This window comes from Mobula birostris, chromosome 13 (assembly GCF_030028105.1).
Source record: "Mobula birostris isolate sMobBir1 chromosome 13, sMobBir1.hap1, whole genome shotgun sequence".
In the NCBI taxonomy this organism is placed as follows: Eukaryota; Metazoa; Chordata; class Chondrichthyes; order Myliobatiformes; family Myliobatidae; genus Mobula; species Mobula birostris.
In genome coordinates, this window is record NC_092382.1 from 59,123,726 (window position 1) to 59,148,094 (window position 24,369).

The 24,369-nt window shown below is 43.7% G+C and overlaps 1 protein-coding gene across 2 annotated transcripts in view; it reads left to right on the top strand.

The window, feature by feature from the left end:
• Positions 1 to 24,369, top strand: part of LOC140206875 (uncharacterized) — a 67,953-nt gene that overhangs the window by 41,634 nt on the left and 1,950 nt on the right. Inside the window, exons 4-7 of one of the 2 annotated variants that reach the window (XM_072275138.1) lie at positions 7,349 to 7,515; positions 17,567 to 17,738; positions 17,833 to 17,898; positions 22,423 to 22,658. In XM_072275138.1, the coding sequence (XP_072131239.1) occupies positions 7,349 to 7,515; positions 17,567 to 17,738; positions 17,833 to 17,898; positions 22,423 to 22,631 (614 nt within the window). In that variant the 3' untranslated portion in view covers positions 22,632 to 22,658. Of the gene's footprint in view, positions 1 to 7,348; positions 7,516 to 17,566; positions 17,739 to 17,832; positions 17,899 to 22,422; positions 22,659 to 24,369 lie in introns of those variants that run through there. The other variant, XM_072275139.1, reaches the window with a different exon arrangement.

Consider the following 24,369-nt stretch of genomic DNA (forward strand, 5'->3'; position numbering starts at 1 on the left):
ACGGGATCACTGTCCATTCAGGAATCGGATGGCAGTGGGGGTAAAATGCGAAAAGAGGATGCCTTTGGTGCTGGAGGTCCATGGAGGTCCTTAAAAATGGACGCTGCCTCTCAGAGACACCGCTCCTTGAAGGTAACCTGGGTAATTTGTAGGCTAGTACCCAAGCTGGAGCGGAAGAAATTTCTCGCCCTCTGCAGCTTCTTTCGTCCTCTGCTGTAGCCCCCTCCCCTGTAGTAGAGAAAGATACAGCCTGTTAGAGTTCTCTCCACAGTATATCTATAGAAGATATTGAGTGTTTTTTTGTTGACGTACCAAATTTCTACAAGCTCCTAATGAAATATGGACGCTGCCTTCCTTCATTGTAGTTACATCGGTATTTTGGGACCAGGTTAGGTCCGCGGAGATCTTGACACCCAGATCACTCTCTCCACTTTGACCCCTCTTTAAGGATTGGTATGCATTCCTTCATCTTACCATTCCCGAAGTCCACAATCAGCTTTTTTTTTGCTTTACTGACGTTGAGTGCCAGGTTGTTGCGGCACCACTCCACATGTTGGCATACCACACTCATGTGCGCCCTTTCGTCTCCATCTGAGATTCTCCCAACAATGGTTGTATCATCAGCAGATTTATAGATGGTATTTGAGCTATGCCCAGCCACTCAGTCATGACGGTAGAGAGAGCAGAGCAGTGGGCTAAGCACACACCTCTGAGCTGCACCATGTTGATCGGCAGCGAGGCGGCGATGTTAAAACCAATCCGCACAGATTGCGGTCTTCTAGTTAGGATCCAATTGCAGAGAGAGGTATAGGAGCCCAGGTTCTGTAACTTCTCAATCAGGATTGTGGGAATGATGTTATTAAATACTGAGCTATAGTCGATGAACAGCATCCTGACAGCTGTTTGTATTGTCCAGGTGGTCTAAGGCCGTGTGAAGAGCCATTGAGATTGCACCTGCTGTTGACCTATTGTGGCGATAGGCAAATTGCAATGGGTCCAGGTCCTTGCTGAGGCAAGTGCTGAGTCGAGTCATGACCAACCTATCAAATCATTTCATCACTGTAGATATGAGTGCTACGGGGCAATAGCCATGAAGGCAGCGCACATTATTCTTCTTTGGCACTGGTATAATTGTTGCCATTTTGAAGCAAGTGGGAACTTCCGTCTGTAGCTGTGAGAAATTAAAATGTCCGTGCATACTTCCACCAGTTGGTTAGCACAAGTTTTCTGCGCCTTATCATGTTCTCCGTCGGCAGCTTCCACCTTTCGGAGGTTCGATTTCTTTAAAGACATCCTAACATCGGCCCCTGACAGACAGATCACAGGGTCACCAAGTCCATCACGGATTGTCACAGCTGTAGTTATATTCTTCCTTTCAATGTGGGCATAGAAGTTTTTGGGTTATATGGTAGTGAAGCATCACTACCATTCATTCAATTGGGTTTCACTTTGTAGGAATTAATTGTTTGCAAACTCTGCCAGAGTTGTCGACATCCAATGTCACCTCCAACATCATAAGAAATTGTCTCTTCGCCCTTGTGATAGCCATTCGCCTCATACTTGGTCCTGTGGTACAGATCTGTGTCGCCAGCCTTTAATGCCACAGATCTAGCCTTCAGCAGACGACGTACCTGATGATTCTTCCACGGCTTTCATTTGGGAATGCAACCTGTCATTGATGGTTTGGGCCCAGTGTTTTAGCTGTCCTGGTTGTTTGGGTTTGAACTAGTCTGGGTGGGAAATAACAAAATAAATGATCTAGGTTGCAAGTCTGGGATGAAAAAAAAACTAAGATAATATCGTTGTGGCCTTGGGCCGAATACAAGTAGAAACTGATGCAGGTCAGTCAGATCAGATTCAGGCAGTGAATTGAAACATAACAGACTGATCTGATAAGGAAAAGAAGAAGAATGGAGAAATGGATGAGTATGGGCAGCGCAAATCTGTGGAGACCAGCCATCGCATAAGTGGATGACTGCATGCAGAAACATGGAGATTACAGCAGGATCCATGATAGGGAGTGCTGTATGCTTCATGAACTGTACCCTATCCATTACATTTTAGAGCATTGGTGCATCCATGACAGGCTGCCATGCAGCTGTTCAATATACTGCATTACGTATTCATAGAAATCTGTCAACATTTTAGATGTGATGAGAAATCTCCGAAAACTGCTAAAACATTGAGGCGCTGCCGTGTTTTCTTCAGAATTGCACTCGTGCTTGGCACAAGACAGTTCCTCCAAACTGATAACATCTAGGTATTTGAAGTCACTAACCCACTCCACTTCTGATTCTCTGATGAGAAATGCCTCAGGGACTTCTGGTTTCCTTCTCCTGAAGGCTGTAATCAATTCCTTAGTCTTGCTGACATTGAGTGAGAACTCTTGCTGGACAGTAACCATCACTCTGGAACGTTCGAACGGAGCGGTTGTACGCCGCCCTACAAAAAGCAATTCTGAATGCGCACATTCACAGGGGTGATCACCAATTCCACCAACGTTTACCAAATTCAGAAATCTGCATTTAACGGGCTGCAACAATTTTAGAGAGTTTCCTCAGCGTCCGTGGTTTCGGCAGGGATCATTTTCTCACTTTCTTCAAGCAGAGCGTTCATGACTGGACGAGTAGCTAGTAGTCATGAGTCAAGCAGCAGCACCGCCACATCCTTTTGGTCAATGTATCCCGCCGATTTTTATTTTATTTATGTAGATATAAAACGGGGAATCACGGACTATTTACTCGGACATCACATCCGTGGGTCATTCTACACACTTGCAGTTTGTAGACATTGGAATTAGAGAACATGTGGTAAATGTCGAAACTGGAACCCAAGTACGGAGGTAAGACAGACTCCATTGTAGGAGAAACAAACTTGGCAACAAAGCCATCTATTCCATCGTCTAAATCAATAATATACAGCAGGAAAAGAAGTGGTCTGAACACCGACCCCTGCGGAACACCACTAGTCACGGGACAGCCAACCAGAAAAGGATTATTTTATTCCCATTCGTTGCGTGATTGAAGGGCTTCCTTTTAGAACTGAGATGCGGGGAAATTACTTTAGTCTGAGGGTGACAAATCTGTGGAATTTGTTGCCACAAGTGGCTGTGGAGGCCAGGTCATTGGGTGCACTTAAGGCTGAGATAGATAGATTCCTGATTAGCCAGGGCATCAAAGCATATGGGGTGAAAGCAGGATTGTGGGGATGACTGGATGAAGTAGATCAGCCCATGATTGAATGCCCTACTTACGCTGCTATATGTTGTAGTCTTATGTTGAAAGGCATAGTCAGAGAAGATGCAGAAAGGATGTTTCCCATGGTGGAAGAGTCTCGGACAAGAGGGCACAGCCTCAGGACAGAGGGGCGTCCTTTTAAAAAGGAGATGCGGAGAAATTTCTTTAGACAAATGGCGGTGAATTTATGGAATTTGCAGCTGTGGAGGCCATGTTCTTGGTTTTATCTGAGGCAGACATTGATAGATTATTTATTGGACATGGCAACAAAGGTTACGGGGGAAGGCCGGGAACTGGGGTTGAGGACGAGATTTTTTAAAAACTGTCAGCCTTGATTGAATGGTCGAGCAGTCTCGGTGGGCCATATGGCCTAATTCTGCTGCTATGTCTTATGGTCTTATGGTGTTATGGTAATAAGATAGAGAAAGAAGTTGTTGATTTGCGATTTTGCCCAGTCCAGAGTCACTGCTCTCTGGATAAAGAAATTTGTCCTCACCTATATTCTAAAAGGACGCCACTCTCTTCTGGGGCTGGTCTTGGACTTTCCCAATATTACAGCCCTTCTCTCCACAACAAATCTAAAAAAGTAATTTCACCATTCGATTGGTTTCAATGAGGTCACAGTCATTCTTTTAAATTCTACTGAATACAGGCCCAGGGCTATCAAATGTTCTTCATGTGACAAGCTATTCAATCCTGGAATCATTTTTGTGAACCTCCTTTCAACCCTCTGCAGTTTCAGCATAGCTTTTCTAAGATGAGGGGCCCAACACTGCTCACAATATTCCCAGTGAGGCTTCACCATTTTTAAAAATAAATAGTCATCATTATATCCTTGGTTCGATATGCTAGTCTCTTGACATGAATGTCTACATTGTATTTGCTTTCTTCACCACAAACTCAACCTGCAAAATAACCGTAGCGAATCCTGCAAAAGGACTCCCAATTCTTTTGCACCTCAGTTTCTTGTATTTTTTCTCCATTTAGAAAATAGTCAACACTTTCATTTCCTTTTTTTTACGAATTGCATTACAGTACACTTCCAAACACTGTATTCCATCTACCATTTATTTGCCCATTCCCCTAATCGGTCAAAGTCCTTCTGTAACATCTCTACTTCCTCGAAACCTCTTCTGTCTTCAGATCACCTGCAAACTTGCAACAAACCATAAATTCTGTCATCCAAATTAATGACATATAACGTAAAAAAGAACCGGACCTAACCCAGACTGCTGGGGACACACCACTAGTCACACGGCCAAGCAGAAGATGCTCCCTTTATTGGCACTCTTTGCACCTTGCCAAACAACTCCTGTTTTATCCATTCTCGATTCATTCCTGTACTACAATGGGCTCGTAGCTGGTTATGCAGCCTTACGTGCGGCATCTTTTTAAAGGTCTTCTGAAAATCGAACTACAGAATATCAACCGATTCACTATTGTCTATTTGTTCTTTCTTCAGAGAATTGCAACTGATCTGTCGGGCAAGATGTTTTGTTGAGAAAACTATGACCTACGACCTATTGTATCATGTGCCACCAAGTATTTTGAGACATCCTTAGTAATAGACTGCAACATCTTCCTAACAACTGAGGTCAGACAAACTAGCCTATAGTTTCCTTTCATCTGCCTCTCTCCCTTCTTGAAGCGTGGAATGGGCATTTGGGATTTTACAAACTTCTGGAACCATTCCAGAATCTAGTGATTCTTGAAAAATCATTATTAATGCCTGTACGATTACTTTAGCCACTTCTTTCAGAACTCTGGGAAGTGCAACACCTGGTCCAGGTGACTACTGTACTTTCAGACCTTTCATTTTCTCAAAACCCTCCTCCCGAGTAATGGTAACTTCATACGCTTCATTACACCTGACACCTGAAACTTCCAACATATTGCTAGTGTTTTCCACTGTGAAAACTGATGCACACTACGTATTGATTTCCATATCCACTCTTAACTCTCTTTTACAGTTTTTGTATCTGAAGAAATAGTTGCTATAGGCTTTAATATTAGTGGATTACTTAGCTCTTGTGAGTGATGGAAGTGAAGGGAACAGTCAAGTCTGTTTCACCTCTAGACAGGCACTGATGTTGAAGACACTCCAAGATTCATTTCTGAAAGTCACCGCCAGATAATTGAAGCATTTCTGGGATTTAAGAGATTGCGTGGTAACAAAGAATTTTGGGATTTGGAAGGACAATCAGCAATTTCCAACTGGTTTTCTGGGCTGCAGTGCAATGGTGATGAAGGGTGTTTTCAGAATCTGTTTCTGGCAGCCGAGCCGAGAACATTACCAGTGTTGAGAATGGCCCAGGAGCAGGAGACAGCTCTTTGTAGAGAAAATTATGTCTGTTTGGATGTTTTAATGCACTAATCAAAGTCTGGGCTGAGGACAAATGGTGAACGTAGTTTTCTAAAAGGATGCTTTAGGTCCTTCTACGCGGAAATAGCACAGAGTCTTTGAGGAATATGAACGAGCAGGAGACAATCATGGAATGAAACAAGGCTATCAGGGGTATGATTAATGTGAATCCCAAGGCATTTCAACTCAGTGACGAGAACACGTAACACACAAAAAGGGAGGGTGTCAGCAGGTCAAGCAGTATCTATGGGGGAAAATGAATAAGGAATGTCTGGGCCGAGACTTTGAATCAGAAACTATCGATACGATCTTCTGTAATTGAAATATTCAATCACAAGCAATCCCCTGCTGAATCTTTTCTGCACTCTCTTCAGTACAAATACATCCATCCGGTTGTATTGTTACTAGAACTACACACGCTGTTCCGACTGACCCAACCAACTTATAAAGTTGTCAGAAGACTTCCCTGCAAGTGTACTCTGTGCTGCAACAAATGATGTCAAAATGTTAACAATTGCCTCCACACATTGCCTACTTGAGCTGCTACATTCACAGACCTTTGCATTTATTAAAAGTTCAAAATTCACTGTGAATTTATTAGCAAAGTACACATCTGTCACCATATACAAGTCTAGGATTAATTTCCCTGTGAACGATCTGGACAATTGGATACAAAAATGACCAGGTGAAAGGAATCAGACAGTTAATAATAGAGAGCTACTCAGATTGTCGGCTTGTGACTAGTGGTATCTATGAATGCTGGATCCACTGTTTGCTATCTGTATTAAAGATATGGGAGATAAAGTTGTTAATGTCATTCTTGCGTTTGCAAATGCTACCAGAATTGCTGGTACATTGGACAATGAAGGGGATTATAAGATCATAAGATATAGGACCAGAATTAGGCCATCTGCCCATCGAGTCTGCTCCAGCATTCAATCATGGCTGATCCTCTTTTTTTGCTTCTCCTCAACCCCAGTTCTCGACCTTCCCTCCGTAACCTTTGATGCCATGTCCAATCAAGAACCTATCACTCTCTACCTTAAATACACCCAACGACCTGTTCTCCACAGCTGCATGTGGGAACAAATTCCACAAATTCACCACCTTTTGGTTAAAGAAATTGCTCCGCATGTCTGTTTTGCCTCAGACTCTCCTACCATGGGAAACTTCCTTTCCACATCTACTCTGTCAAGGCCATTCAAACTTATTATAAATTTACAAGGGGACCGTGGGAAGTGCGCCAAGGAATAGACGCACTTGGAGGGTTGGTCAGAGAGGAGAAAATACTATGTGAGTGTGGTACATGTGGTGTAGTGGGGCACCCTTTACCCCACTACAGGAAATGTACTACCTGAAGCGAGGATTTGTATGATGTGTATTGAAGGAAATGCAGCTGCCCAGATTAAGATAATTTATTTGATGTGAATTAAGGAAAAGTAGTCGCTCAGATGAAGAGAGTATCTCAGAGAAGCGAGAATCATTGACAATCACAGTATTTATTGGCCATATTTGTACTGGATGAGAGGGTGGTTTGGGAGTAAGACTGTGGGGAACTGGTCCTTCTGGTAAACTGATGTCCAGAGCATTGTTATGTCGGTTTTAAAAGATTGGAAGAAAATCCGTATTTTGTAGCTAAATGTAGGTAACACTAAGATTCGAGACATGATTGATTTGCTGCGTAAGGTGACAGCAGTGGAGACGAGGGATATTCGAGTTCGTGTCTACCTTATCCTTTTTAAATTCACAGCTACAGAATCTACAATCTCTGAGCTCCTGGCTCAGTGGGACGAGTATCGACTGTACCAACTAACAAAGTTCTACAGGGACAGACTGAAACAAGCAATTGAAGAAAAGGTTGAAAGACTGGGTTGGATGTTGACAAAGGAGGGACATTTCAGTGCACAAGAAAATGAGGTGAGTATTTCATATATTGTGACATAACTGTTGATATCAAAGGGAATAGTGATAATCGCCTGCACGTTCTAGAATTTACATCTGACTCTGGAAGTTGTATCTCTGGCTTGTCTCCAGCAGATCTGGTTTTAGCTGTAAAAGCCTGTTAAGGTGGGGAGCACAGGGAACTACAGGTTCAGCATACCCTTCTCCTCTTGCACCTGCTGTATTTATCGCTGTGGTATAAGAGTAGGGGCTGCGCATCTGGACTGTTGAGCAGGCATTCAGTCTAAAGTTAACTTCACATATTATCAGGACCATCGGTCAAATTCAGCTGAGCTCATTAACCCAGGATAAATAAAAAACTGGGCTTCATTGCACATACTGAGGGTCGGAAAGCAGCTAGCCACACATGTTCTCACCTCCATCTGAATTCCCCAAAAATGGGTGGCTGACCTTTCATTGAGTTATAGAAAAGTGATGACTGAAACAGGCCCTTTGTCCCATCTAGTCATTGTCTAACCATTTAAACTGCCTACTCCCAACGGCCATAACCTTCTGTACCCCTACCATTCATGTATCTACCCAAAATTCTGGTAACAGTTGAAATTGAACATGCTTGCAACACGCACCGGTAGTACGATCCACTCCCTCGACCCCCTGAGTGGTTCCCCTCACGTTCCCCTTAAAGTTTTCACTTCTCACCCTTAATCGATTACCGTGTGTTGTAGCAAAGCCCGACCTCAGCGGAAAAAGCCTGCTTGCAATCTTCTGATCTGTGCACCTCATAATTTCACATACCTCTATCAAATATCCATGCAACAAATAAAATCTTAACCAATTCAATCTTTCCTTATAACTCAGGTCCTCCAGTCCCGTCAACAACTTGGTTAAATTTTCTCAGTACACATTCAACCTAATATACAGCTTTCCTCTACGTCGGTGACCATGAATGCACACAAGATTCTGAATTCAGTCTCACCAATATCTTATACAGGTTCAATCTAACACTTCTTCTCCTGTATTCCGTATTTTCATTTCTGAAGTCTAATGTGACAAAAGCAGTCTTTAAAATCCTATCATAATCTGCCGCCCCTTTCGCTGAATTATGAAAATGTGTTTCTGGATACCTTTGGTCTGCTACATTCCTTCATTTTCCAACCATTCACTGTGCAAGATCTGCTCTGTGTGAATCTACCATGATGCAACACTTGGCATGTGTCTGCATTGAATTGCATCTGCTATTTTTCAGCCCATTTTCCAGCCGGTCAAGCTGCAAGCCACGATAGCTTTCCACGCTGTTCACTGCACTTCCAGTTCTGGTATCATTTAAATTTGCTGATCCAATTAACCATATTGTCATCCAGATCATTGATATAAATGATAAAGACCGAAAGGCCCAGCACCGATCCCTGCGGCACTCCAATAGTTACAGGCCTACAGTCAGAGACTCAATTATCTACTACACCTCTTTGGCTTCTTCCAGGAAGGCAATGCCTATTCCAATTGACTACCTCCTCCTGAATGCTGAGTAACTGAACTTATTGTGTCATAACCAAGGATCAGCATACCGTAGATTCGGCCATTGCGTTTGTGGAAATGCAGGTGTCATTTCATTATTATTTCATTGTGATGGCATTTAACTCCATTCTTTTCGTCGTAGTGCTTGTCGAGACCTGAGCAAAGCACAGCAATGTTTCGATGCCTGCTTGCATTCGGCCTTGTTTCAGTAGTTGGTCTGTCTAGTAAACTGACTCTGCAGATTAGCTGTATTCATTTTGTGTTCAATTGTTAAATTTCTTCCGGGTTGTTGGCTTCGATTTCCATTTGAGAGATTTACTTAACAGCCCTGTTTGGCCTAGCGTTTATTGTTTTCCTTCCCCTATTGACCAGTTTTATTCAGTCTCCCCCTTCCTCTCCCCCTCCCTCCCTCTCCCCCTCTCCCCCTCTCCCCCCCACCGCTCCTGGGTCATATCTGAAGATACTGACAGCAAGTTGCAATACACAGAGATGGACCCAGCAGAGAGAGAAAAGCACTGACCTTGCCCCTGAGGTTGCTTGAACAGGTAGGGGACAAGCTAGGAGCAATTGAATCTGTTCTGAGTGAAGTTACAGAAGCAATAAGGGTGATAATCTCGTGCCGACAAGTGAGACTCACATGGAGGAACAGTTATCATCCACTGCAGCAACTGTTCAACAGCTCACCGCAGACAATCAGTCAGTTGCCTGCGATTTCCGGACTCACGGACGACGTCCACGAGCTCACTGCAGACAGCCAGTGTCATCTGGCAGCCATTAGGGTTCTCGTCAATTCCGCACCTCAGTCTGCGTCAGTCTCACTCTCAGCATCTCGCAGGTCTTCTTTTTGTGCTGCCCCTACAATGTCTGGTCCTAATATTCCCGCTGTCGGACCTGAAATGACTCATGCATTCAGAACCTGACAGACACCCGCGTCAGAACAGGAACCGTGTTCCTCCACCAGGAAGATCTCGATGGTTGTAAGTATTTTATTACCCAGTGTCAGCTGACATTCAAGCCCGGTTTGATAGTTTTGTTGATATGCGCGAAAGCTTGCGTGTATGGGTCAAACTCCCAGATGGACATCAACTCAGCCTGTTCTCCATATTACGGTAGCAAGGATACCCAGCAGTCCAGTAGTTCCAATGTTTCATTGCTGCAGAGTGAAGGATAGTTTTGCAGCACTGGCTAAGGAGGCTACCCACTGACTCCTGGACCTGTGCCAAGGCAAAGGGGCGGTGAGAGCCTGTGCAGTTAAATTCTGCATTCTTCCAGTCAAGACAGGTTATAATGAGTGATCGCACATCATTGTTTGCCAGCGTGGACAGAACACAGGGGTTCTGAATGGATGTGTAGGACAGTCTAGATGACCTGACTAACCTGGCTATTTGAGTTGATGATGGGTAACTGAGTGGCGCAAGGAAAGTATATTTCAAGCTTCCTACGCTCTCTCTGATCACCATCTTTCACCGCACTCCCTGCTCCTCCCACTCCTTCATCACCCAGCACCCAGTCAACGAAGAAGCCTATGCATGTATGGCGGATGCGCTTGTGTCAGGAAGATCAAAACCAGCGCAGGGGAACAGGTTCCTGCCCCTAATGTGGCTGTACAGGACATCCCAACCGTCCAGTAAAAGAGGACACCCGTCAGCAGGGAGGGAAGTCCTGACGAGTCATTTAAGTATTTCATAAACTTTCTCTAATTATGTAATACTAGCTGCTGCCTTATCGTGGGGGTCTTGAACCCATGACCCCAAGGAGTTTATTGACTGCTGCAGCTGTGAGTCTCATAGACATCTCCATACCTCAAGAGCAACAGCAAAGGAATGGACAGTCAACATCTGCGCTTCAGCCACACATTCTATCGAACCCCACAAACTTGTGCTCAAAGGCGTCCATCGTGAAGAAGTCTCTTTCTATCTGGTTGATTTGCCTGAACAGTCACTGCACTTCGTCTCCACTGGTAATCCTAGCATAAACTACAAATCAATTGGTCTCTGAAAGCACTCCAAGAGTGGGGACTGGCATCCCTGTCTACCAGTCAGCTCAAGCTTCGTTCCATGAATCCTCTCCTGTGTCCGCTAAAGATGTGGACCTGTCTGGAAATAAATATGCGTAACTTCCTGAGTTCTTCAATAAAAAAAGACGGCTACTTCCGTACCCCCACACCGGCCATCCGACTATGCTATAGACCTGCTACCTGGTACTAGCCCTTTCCAGGGCTGATGTTTTCACACTTTCGTCCTGAAATGGTGGCTACAGAGAAATATGTCTGGGAGGCATTGGCTATGGGCTTTATGCATCCGTCAACCTCGCCGGCAGAATCAATCTTCATTGGGAGCAGGAAAGATGACAAGTTCCGTCCCTTCATTGATTATCGGCCCCTGAATAACAACACTGTGAAGAACCGCTACCTTCTTCCACTGCTGACCTCTGCGTTTGAACATCTCCAGGGAGCAACAATGTTGTCCAAAAGTGATCTGTGCAATGCTTACAATCTAGTTCACATGAAAGAAGGAGAAGAGTTGAAAACAGCTGTCAGCACCTCTAATGGCCACTATGAGTATCTGGCGATGCATTTTTGTGTGGCCAACACATCCGCTGTATCCCGGGCCTGAATTAACGATACTTAGGGACATGTTGAAACAGCTTGTGTTCGTGTATTTGGCTGTCATCCTTATCTTCTGCCCCTTTCATTGGGAACACATCTTCTCGCACTTTCAGTAGGTGCACATAGAGCTCCTTGGAAATAGCCTGTACGCCAAGCACGAAACGTGTGAGTTTCATAAAGACCAGGAGTCATTTTTTGGGCTATATGCTTACCGCATCCACTGTTCAAATGGACCAGAATAAAGATCAGACAATTATCCAGAGTTCCAAGATCATCTACAATCAAACAAGTGCAGCACTTCATGCGTGTTGCAAACTTTTATCGCCGCTTCTTCTGGAATTTCGGCTCTATCGCATCTTCCATAAATGCACTCACCAGGCACGTCACAGTCATTCATAGCCAGTGTTGGCATTAGAATTGTCCTCTCTCAGTGCTCTTCTGCGGATAGTCGGCTCTGCCATTGTGTATTTCTTTTTCCTCACTTGACCCTGGCTCAGAGAAACTCTGATGTTGAAACCGGGAACTTCTGGCTGTCAGGGAGTAATGGCAACACTGCCTGGAGGGGCACAACATCCTTTCTTGGTCTGCACAGATAGCAAGGATCTCTCTTAAATTTAGGATGCAAAGAGACTCATCTATCTTCAAGGTCGCTGGAGTCTTTCCTTCGCACAGTTCAATTCCATCCTCACCTATCCTCTCGGCTGCAAGAATACTGAGGCCGACGCTCTCTCCCGGCAGTTCCATGGATCTGAGGGCAATTTCGATACAGAGCCCAATCTTCCTCGCTCATGTATTGCTCCAACGGTGATCTGAAGGATAGAGGCGGAGATGAGGGCCGCCCAACAGTCGGACATAGGCATGGGTGTCTGAACTTCCTTACGGCTGTTCGTCCCTGATGCGGAGCGCCTAACATGTTTAAAGGAGGACACACAAGTCGTCTGGCTGGAGATCCAGCAATGCACTGGACCCAGGAGTTCATAAAGAGACAATTGCAGTGGCCATCTACGTCCAAGGACAGGCAGTATTGTTGTCATCCCCTAGCAGACGAGAGACGCAAGTTAGCAACGAGTTACGTGGGACTGTTTGAATTGGTAAAGGCAGGCAGCAATGTTTTGTATAGATCGCATCTACCAGCATCACTGAAGATTCACCGTGTATTCCATGTCTCCCAGCTTAAACCGTTTGCTACCTCTTCCACAGGCGCAGTCACACAACTTCTCCCTTCTTGTCGGTTGGTAGATGGTTCTCTGATCTATGCTGTACGTCAGCTCCTGGTACCTCGCCCGGTACGTGGTAAAGTTCAGTAGATTGTGGACTGGGAAGGGTATGGTCCAGAAGAACGTACTTGGATCCCGGCGAAAAACATCCTGGACAAGTCGCTTATCCAGGACTTCCAGCACACACAGGTCTGCTGCACCTCAGGAGCCTAGGGAAGTGGTTCCTGTTACAATCACGGATTCGGCAGCTGAGCAAATACAGCAATTGTGCTGATGAATATGCATATGTCAGCTAAGTATTATTTCACTGTGACAGTATTTAACTATTATTTTTCTGGAAGCACAGTACGGTTCGCTGCCTGCTTGCATTCAGTCTTGCATGAGAAATCGGGCAGTCGAGTCAACTGTCTATGAAGACGACCGGTTTTCATTGTTTCCTTTTTTATATGTATTTAGCTATTCCTTTTGGCTGCGGTGTTGGCTTCTTTTTCCATTTGAGAGTAATTGTTAACGGCCTGTTTGATGTAACGTTTATTGTTTTCCTTTTCTTCTAACTTTGTTAACATTGAAGCTTGTGAACTATTGACCCGCTTCAATGTCTGTCTCTTCGTATATGGGCGATATCCAAATGAAGTGATATCTGGTCCGAATGTGCGCCTAGGTCCAGGTGGACCACATCCACTTCTGAGCAATCATCAACATTTCCTGGTAACGTCCTCGAAAAACTCTATAAGACACGATCTACCATGCAGGAATCTGACAACTCATGACACCAGAAATCACCAGGTTGCCCTAAAAGGGCAGATAAAGGACAAACCGGAAAAAAAAAAGAAAACTGTTGACTTGCTGAATATCTACCTAAAGATAGACATGAACATGGTATTTCAGGCCACTGTCCATGGACTTCACAAGCACTGATGGTCATATCCAAGATCTGAACTGTCCAGCCATTTGTGGTATTGGAATATTAAATGATTTACACCCACGACTGATTCTGTTCTCGTTGGGACTCAGTGGATCTGTCTATAATAGACAGGTGTTATCCAAAGCCCGCTGTTCAGTAAAGAGGAGTCGTCTGTAAATATGAAGTTCATCTATAAATTCATCATCTGAATTCTTCAAATTTAGTAGTATGGAAATTACATCTTTAAATCCCTTTCACAACTGCTACTCCTCAGACCTAGTTGTAGTGAAACTGGGATAATTTTCCAATGCAGTGGAACCTCAGGAACTTATGCTGATTCGTTCCATGATTATTGTCCATTATTCCTATTATGCAACATCTTTCCATTTCTCTTTTGATAACCTGTCTTGGAGATCAATCATTCTAACACCAGAATATCACAGCAGTTTTTTGTTCTCAGAACAGTTTCTAAGACCCATTCATTTTTAGTTGCATTATCAATGACCTTCAATCCATCCTAAGATAATATAGTTGAATATGTTTAATTTAGAATTCCCCACTGATCAGTAAGCCCATTGCTGCATTGAGGAAGTGACACAATTTCAGAGCATTAGTGAACAGGCAGTAAAAATCCGAATCCCGAGACAGTCGCCTGGACATTGTGTTGTTTTCACACGTCAATCATAAGACCAGAAGGCATAGAATCATAAATAGGCCATTCGGCCTATCCTCCATTCCATCATTGCTGATTTATTATCTCTCTCATCCCCTGATCCTGCTTTCTCCCGGTAAACGTTGCCAACCTACTAACCTCCACCTTAAATGTACACAATTACTCGATGCCCACAGCTGTCTGAGCAAATAAATGCTACAGATTCTCTACCTCCAGCTAGGGACGTTCCTCCTCATCCATTCTAAATGACCCTCGCTGGCTGTGTCTTCCGGTTCGAGACTCCCCATGACAATAAACGTCCCCATTTTAGTCAACGTTCTCTCCACACCTATTCTATCTGCAACTTTCAACATTCCGTCGGTTTCAATGACATTCACCCTTGTCCTTCTAAACTCTACCGAGTACAGGTGCAGAGTCACCCGCCGCTCCTCATATATTAACCCTTTTATTCCACGGATCATTCTCCTGATTCTCCTCTAGACGTTCTCCAATAGCATCATATCTTTTCACAGATAAGGCTACCAACACTGATCACAATATGAAAGTGACATTCGACCAGTGCCAAAGTATTACAACAGTGGTCTTATATTATAACCCTCCCAAAATAATTGCTAACTTTGTATTTACCGTTCTCAACACCGACTCAATCTGTAGGGTCCCCTGAACTAGGTCTTCCAAGACCCTCTGCAACTCTGAATTCAGAAATTTCTCCCAGATTTGAAAATAGTCTACGTCGTCATTACTTCTACAGAATTGCATGCCCATATACCGTCCTCTAGCTGGCACTGATTTGTCCATTTTTTCAATCTGTCCTTTTGCTTTTATGAACTCCCAACATTCTCAAATGGTTCCTGATCCTGTATTTACCTTCACATTGTCCGCAAACTAGGCCATAAAGCCATCATTCTGTGGACAAAGTCATTGACGTACAATATGAGAAGGAGTGAACCCAGAGCCTACCCCTGCAGAACACAGCTAATCAATGGCATCCAAGAAGAAAAGGCCCTCTTTATTCTCTTCATTCAGCCAAATGTTTAACTGGAAATAAACATGGACTCTCTACCCATGCTGGTATCTTTCCTGTTACACGATTGGTTTTTAATCTTTTTAAGCAGCCTCATGTGCGGTACGTATACGAAGGTCCCATGAAAATCCAGGTAAACAATTTACACCGACTCTCCCATGTTGATCCTGCTTTCTATTCCCTCAAATATTTCCAAAAGATTTGTCAGTCAAGGTTCCCCCTAATAGATTTTGGCCTATTTTGGCATATGTCTCCAAATACCCCGAATCCTTATCGCCAGTAATTGACTGCTAGCATTTTCCTGATCATTGATTAGGTTAATTGCCCATTGTTTCCTTTGTTCTGTCTCCTTCCTTTCTTAAGGTGTGAAGTGACATTTAAAATTTCCAGCCTTCGAGAACGATTCCAAAATCTAGTGATTCTTGAACGATCATTACGACTACCTCCACAATGGTTCTTCATCTACCCCTTTCACAGCCAATATGGTGTCGTCCAGCTGGAACACGTGATACGTCAATCTTTAGTACCTTCTGCTTCCCAAAGACCTTCTGCTTAATAATTGAGAATACATTACTTCTGTGCCCCCCCCCCCCAACATTCACAAATTTCTGGTACATTTCTAATGTCTTCTACAATGAAAACTGATGTAAAATACATGCCGCACTAATATCTTCTGCCAATTCCTTGTCCCCCAAGACTACGACACCATCTACATTTTCCAGCAGTCCGGTATCTACTATACCCTCGGTTTCACTCTTTACATATCTGAAGAACATTTTGAAAAACACCTTTATATTATGAGCAAGCTTACCTTCATATTTCATGTTTTCTCTCGTTGTGACTTTTTTGTTGCCTTCAGTTGATTTATAAAAGCTTCAACGTCCTCCAGCTTTCCACTGCTTTTGCTATATTCGATACCCTTTCCTTTGGTTTTTGCTGGCTTACTCGCCAGCCAGGAGTCCCGGGCTCAGCTGACTCTGGCTGACAGTACCTGATCTGGGCCCTTACCCAGGGTTACAGATCCCACTGCCTTGTGGGAACCTTCGGGAGAAGAGAAGGCTAAGGAGTTAACCCTACACAAATCCGGAGTGGAGCCCCTAAGGTGGTTGGATGACGTATCACGTCACCTCTCGACAGCTCCTGCAGCCAAGCTGATGCCAAATGTACTGCTTCGTATTCCTTTGGACCAGATTCACGAAGCAGAGGGGGATCTTGATGTCTTGGTAGCCCACGATCTCCATATTCATCGCCTAGGTCTTCGCCCGGACTGTTGCTCAAGAACCGGCTTATTCAGCCGCAGCCGACGCTGTTCCACACCCAACCGGGCGCATCCATTGCCTACTTAGACTGACGAGGCCATTATTATTATACTCGCCAGCTATGGATGTTCTTCCTCCCTTTCGAACAAATCTTCATCTTTGGGATGATCTATCCTAAGACTCCAGAAGTGCTCCAAGAAACTAATTTTCCAAAGCTACCTGCAGATTGAAATCCACCATGACTATTTTAACATTGATCTTTTCACATGCATTTTCTATCTCCCGTTGTAATTTGTAATCCACGTCCTAGCTACAGCTTGGAGACCTGTATATAATTTCCATCCTGGTCATTTTACCTTTGTACTTTCTACCTACCCGCAAGGTTTCAAAATCGTCCGATTCGATGTCACCTCTTTCTAAGTTTTTATTCCCAGCAGAGTCAACCTAAGCTCACCACCTATCTGCCTAACATTTCGATATAATATGTATCCTTGGTTGTAAGCACACAGCTATCATCTCCTTTCCGCCATGATTCAGTGATGGTCGCCATCGATTTTCCAACCCTTTTGCTCTCCCCTGCCTTGCGTTCTTGTTGTCACATGTTGTTGCTGTAATGTTGCACGTTGAAAGAGTGAGGAAATTAATCATGTTGCACCTACTGCAGAATGTCAGTAAAGCCCCATTCTTACACCGTATTGATTTAGACTTTCCTTCAGTCAATGACAGAATCCACAGATTTACTATCTGAGATGGCTACCCAGTGACTGCACCTGCTCCAAAGCTTCCGGGACAATGAACATGTCCTTTCCTCCACATGCTCCATCTTTTCTGTCTGCTACAATAAATTCATTGCTTCTCTTTTATAGAAAGTCACTGAACTGACAGAGAAGGGAAACCGTCCAGAGAGTTCCACACTCTTCCTCAGTTTGGTGATGGGGAAAGGCTCGCAGACCCGGAGGATGATGTGGGAATCCTTTGTGCAAATGAGGACTGAGTTACCTGAGTTGGACAAAATACTGAAGGAACTACAGGAGCTCGGTATGTTAAAGCCACACACTGGACACAGTCACATTGAAATACACAGTTTTAAGCATGTTAGGTTTCTTTTCATGAAAGCTTTTGATTTAAACAGGCCCTGATCCACAGGACTACACGAGCGTCGCCCGAGGGTTATCTGAGTTACCCACTCGACTGAAAGGTGAGTGATGGAATGCACAGTTCAATCCACATCTCAAGTGTTAGACTGTGACTTAGTAGAACCTGAGAATCAAAATCAATCAGAATCAGATTTAATATCACTAGAATATGTCGTGAAACGTGTTAACATAGCGGCAGCAGTACAATGCAATGCATGGTAATAAAGAAATAATGAGTTACAGTAAATAGCACCACAGTTAAATATATAACTGAATAATTAAATTAAAGATAATGCAACAACAGAAATCTTATAGAAAAGTGAGGTAGTGTGCATGGGTTCAATGTTCATTTAGGAATCGGATGGCTTAGGGGAAGAAGCTGTTTCTGAATCGTTGAGTGTATGCTCCAGGCTTCTGTACCCCTGACGGTAACAATGAGGAAATGGCATGTGCTGAGTAATTGCGGTCTTTCATAATGATCGCCGACTTTCTGAGGCATCGTTCCTTGAAAATATTTGGATAGTACGGCAGCTGGCATGCATGGTGAAGCTGACTGATTATACATCTCTTTATATCTGTAGTTCAACAAAAACAAACTCCTGGAACCCTCTTTTTTATATTTTTGATCATATCCTTCCGGTTCACGTGTATATCTAGGAGCACCTTCAACACGACTATCATAGTTGCCTGAGTAACCATCCAGGCAGTACATTCTATGAACAAAACAAGCTAACAAACAAATACATAAATCAATAAATTCCTGCATGTTCTTTCAATGGACCCATCTCACCTAAACCAAATGCCCTCTGGTATTAGACACATCACTCCTGGAGAAAAAGTAATGGCTCTCTACTCTAACTTTCTCTCTCTCTCAATCTGATACACCTCTATCAGATCTCTCAAAATATCCACAGTAAACAAACCCAGTTTGTTAAACATCTCCTTGTTGCATATGCAGTCGAATCCAGGCAACATACTGGTGAACATTTCCTTCACCCTCTCCAGTTTTCCGACAGTTTGAGATTAAAAGTGAAATCAATACTCCATGTGCAGCCTACGGGCATACGACCTATGAGCAGAATTAGGCCATCCGACTGATCAAATTTGCTCCACAAATCCTTTCAATCCTATTGTTATTCCTTCTCGCAGTAAACCTTGACACTCTTATAGATCATGACCCAATAAATGTCTGCTTTAAATATACCCAGTCACGTCCTCCACAGCCGTATTCGGCAATAATTTCACACAATTACCACTCGCCAGCAAAGAATTTCTCATTAATTCTGATGAGAGCAGGCACAATTCTATTCTAAGGATGTGCCCCCGGTCCAAAATTCCTGGATTATAGGATACATCTTTTATGTCCACTATATATCTGCCTTCCAATATTAGATGGGTTTCAATGGGATATATCCTATTCTCATAAACTCCTGCAGTAAAATTCTCCTTATTGGGTAACACTTCCATTCATGGAATCATTTTCGTGAATCTGCTCTGCAATGCTAGCACATCCATTTTTTTTCAGAGATTGAGTCCAGCCTGCTCAAGGACGCACTCAGACACATCATTGTGATGTCACCGCGGTCACAGGGTATTTCAGGTCCTTCAACATCCGACACACTGGGGCAACCCAGCCATAAGTGATCAAGCCCCAACTTGTGTCTGTCACATCCACAACCATGTCGAGGCTCGCTTTGATGCCGCTGTGCTATCCTGACGACATTCCTCTTCTGGGATCCTGAGATGCCCAAGCGTCTCTAGGCTGTAGTTCCAACATGACCACCAGTCTAGATGACTGACAGCAGCACTATGTCTGGCCTAAACAAGATCGAGCAAATGTGTTCAGGGAATCAGAGCCGTTTCCCTTGGTCGACACTCAAATGCCAGTCCTTTGGTGTTCTCAGAATGTTGGCAGAAGACATAGGTTGGATGTGAGCCTTAACCCTGCCTCAGTAAAAGCTTTGCTGGACGATGGTGTTTCGCCTGGGCGATGACTATGCGCAAGGTGTCTTCACTGTATTCAGCAGCTGATTGGCGGCAACGATACTCGCCCTGCCCCAGGGCTTTTGAGCAGCAGCTGAGGGTGTGCACCTCTTCCCTCAGCAAAGGGAACACGCAGGTGTTCCGGCCTTGGCCCAGCAGTCAAGTTTCGCTGGGCTTGTCAAGACGACATAGACCGACTGGATCAGGAACGTGATACGGTGAGGTTCAGCTCGCAAGATTTCCCACAACAAGATGTTGCACTCCATTACTTTGTCCCATCTTATCCACGTATGCCGTCAATCTTGCTGGTATGTAGCTCCTCCTCAGCAGTTCGCACTTCTTCCTGGACCAACTGGCGCCTCACTCTTCCTTGCACTTTATCAAAGCGAATTGTCGGGAAGCAGCCCAAGCCCGCCTGCCCTGCATCCCTCTGAGCTCACCAGCACCCAATGGCGCAGCGTGCTTCAGTTTGTTCAGTAGTATCCTCAGATCAATGCCAGTGTGTGAGACCTTCGGGTACCTGGGCTCGTTGTATTGCACCAATAACACCTCGCTCAGATTGTTCATGGGGAGTTTCAATCTGTTTTGCTTCCCGTAAAAGGCGATACTGGTTAGGTTCCGAAGCAAACATAACCGTCATCCTAGGTACCAGCTGATTTTTTTTCCCCGCTGTTGACAGTGGGCCATCAGAGACTAGCAGAGTCCAGTGGATCTGAGGGAGAATATCATGCTGGTAAATCCAGGCCTTGAATTTGTCTGGCAGCCGTGACTTAGCAACAGCAGTCAACCATTTATGCAGCTCTTCTCCGGCTGCTTTGATGGATGTGGATGCTTGAATGCTGTTTCTTCATTGGATGCTGAAGTTTTTCATTCATTTCTTCAATGAAAAACTTGGACCAGGTTTTTCACTGGCTTCTCATATAGCCTTAGAAATTGGGCGCCTTTCAGGTTAAAGCCGAAATTGTCAACTACCTTTCCTGTATTGAGTAATGAATTTTGATTTCTTAGGATTGAAGGTCATCCTTACCCAAGTGTGAGCTTCTCCAGACCCTGGAGGACCCGTCTGCATCCTGGCACTGACCTTGTTCTTACAGTCAGGTCATCCGTGAATGCACTTTCAGATGATTGACGGACATTAGATGTGACTATGTGGCCTGGGCCTCTGCTCTGTACTTCTGCTGACTTGGGCAACATGGTGGTCACCAAGGGGAAGAGTATCACAGACATCCTGTTATGACCACCTTCTCAAGACGATGCCAACCAGTTGTGACTGTCCCAAAGCTGACTCATGGACTGCAATTGCTGTAGTAGTCCAGAAAGAGTTCCCTGTCCAAAATAGGACATAGTCGTTCTTGATGGCGACCTTAACCATCTTAGGCGGTATAGAATTACATGCATTTGTAGATACAGTCAGAGGATGGAAAGATCTCCCTTACCTTCTCATACTGCTTTGATCAATTGAGTGATCACGCCTAGATTCTCTAGGCACCAAGAAACCTATGCTAAACCTGCCCTTTTGCAATGTTGTGATTATTCTGGAGATATTCCGTTCGGCGTTGGGCAACAACACTGAAAAATACCTCCCTTCCACATTGAACAGTAAGATGATTCGAAATTGCTTGATGCTCTTGGTGTTCTCCTCCTTGGAAATTGAGTTACCTTCTGCGAATCTCCATTGGTAGGCCGTTCTCAGAATACTACGAATATGATCTGACCAGTGTTTTGTAAAGCTTGAAAATTACATCCTTGTTATTTCATTGTCTTCCCGAAATGAGTAATACAATTACACATACCTTCCTTACCACTGACAAAATCTACAAAGCAACATTTAGGAAATTCTTCATGAGGACCGCAGAGTAATTTTTCAGCTCTGATTTCTGAATTTTGTCCCCATTTAGAAAATGGTCTACCCCTTCATTCCTCTCCGCAATGTGCATGACCATACAATTTGCTAGACTGTATTCCATCTGCCACTCTTGTGTTGCCCACTCTCCGAATCTATCTGAGTACTCCTACAAGCTTTGCCACAAAGGCATCACTTTGGAGGGCAAACTTTCAGCCTAAATTAATTCTTGTGAAGCTGCAACCTAGCTTTTCAACTAAGATCCTGCACTAATAAATACAAGCAAGCAACATGGCTTCCTTGTCACCCTACCAGCCCTTGAATCCATTTTTTGGGGAAATATGAGCTTTGACCTCAAGATCTCTCTGCTCATTAACACCGTTCATGGTCTTGCCTTTAACAGTGCACTGTATGTTCACGTTCTAAGTTTAAATACTTCATATTTGACCAATTTAAACAACATGATTTCTGCAACATATCTGCAACCAATCTACACTGCACTGTTTCCATTAGTAGTCTTCTACACTCTTCACGATATCATCAATCTTTGCAAACTCCAATCAACATTTTATTTCGGGTATTTTATAAACAAAAATAAATCTGGATATGGCAAATCGCAGTGCACAGTGCTGCAGAACAGCACTTGTCAAAGAACTGCAGCCAGACTAAATCTCAATAACATCTGTCTTCTATGGGGAAGACAATTATAATTCCAAAAGGCCAATTCACCACAGTTCACAAGCATGTTAATTTTCTGCAGGATTGTCAAACGCCCAACTTGAAGTTTGGATGACGCTAATTGCCGTGCATAAAGCCTCCCTGCTTACTGCTTGCGCACCTCAAACATTCTCTCTTCTCCAACTCGCATTGAGCAGCAGATGCAAAGGCCTAAATGTATGTACCACAACTATCAATGACAATTGTAAGTCGGTATTTCTAAGACTACCGAATTGTCACCCACTTTGTTAAAATCGGCTCATAATAATAATAAATATAATAATAAGGTAAATCATATCTCTTACCTAAAGATAGTAGTAGTAGTAGCAGCACCTGAAGTAGTCCTTCAAAATATCATCCTATTAATTGTTTACAAACTATATATAAAATTGTAACATCATGTGATTAATTGGGAAATACAGCTTACTTAAATAAACTCAATATACTTGTTGAAGAGATGAAACGATGGCGTAAGCGCATGAAAGGATGTAAAGAGCATCTAGTAATGATCGATTCTGTAACCTATATCAATCCCTATAGAAAAGCAGAACTCTTTCATGTTGTTATATTGTTATCTTGACCACCATAAAGCATTTATTTCTGACCCACATTCATGGTTAAAAGAAGTTATATTATTATAGAATACATACATATAAGCTACACCCACTTCTTATGAACTTCCTACAACATCTGATGAAAAAGTGACGTACTCTAAACACACTATCTATTAACAACAAAAAATACAGCATTATCAAAATAAACAGAGAGAATTCTCAGGGTGATTCTCTAAGCCCACTATGGTCTTTCGCAGCTTGAATCCCACTCTCCAATTTACTGAATCGCATCAGTAAAATACATATATAATCCGTTACCAGTAAAGCTAACTCAAACAGTGGAACTATTTTAGAAAGGTATCAACATCAACTTTGGACTAGATAAATGCAGAATATTCAATAGATTCTGAGGCGCCATTAAGGAGGCCACACATGCGAGCAGCTCGGTGGAGGTGATCAAATATTCCGGCTATAGACTGCTACAGTTGCAATATACAGCTACCGCTGCAATATACAGCTAATGTTATGGACAACATAGGAAGTAAAATTGTTTTAAGGTGACTAAAAAATCTATCACTACTGAAAGCCCCAAAATTTCGGATAGCAGTCTCCAATCATAGAAAATAGATGCCATGCTGGATTTAATGTCTGGTTAAGGCTTCAAACTTCCACTACCGACTATTCTGCTGGCAAAACTTCAGTCTCTGATAAAGGAAATCGAAGATCTGAGCAAGATTGCTGTACCAGAGGGACATTCGGGTACGTTGTTGTTGTTGTTGTTTTGGTTACACGGAGACTTGGATTTCCGGCTTGGAATCATCGGTACATTTTGTTGGCTTCACATTCGTCTCAATGAGCTGAACTGCTGAGTATTCAAAAGCAGAGGAGGAGCAGTGCACTTCATTATTAAGTCCCCGTGGTGAACAAACGTGGTGGTTTTATCTCACTCATGCTCACCCGATCTGGAACAGCAAGCGATCAAGCGTCATCCATATTATCTGTCAGGGTGTTTTCAGCCATCATCTTGGTAGCAGTGTATATCCCACCTCTGGCCCGTGTCAAACTGGCTCTAAATGAGCTGATTTACGTAATCAGCAGGAAGGAAACAGCATACCCTGATGCTTTTCCTATCATTTTGGAGGATTTTAACCAGGCCAACTTCAAAAAGTCTCCAAACAATTATCACCAGCATGTGACCTGTGGAAACAGAGGAGCAAAGACACAAGAACACAGTTATACTACCATCAAGAGCAATTACTGTGCCATCCCACGCCCACACTTTGGAAAGTCAGAACACCCGGCTGCACTTCTACTCACTGAGTACAGGCAGAGACTGAAGACCACAGCACCAGTAGAGACGGCCAAGTAGATATGGACAAGGGAGGCACAGGAGCGTTTGCTGGACTGTTTTGAGTCGGCGGGCTGGAATCGATTCA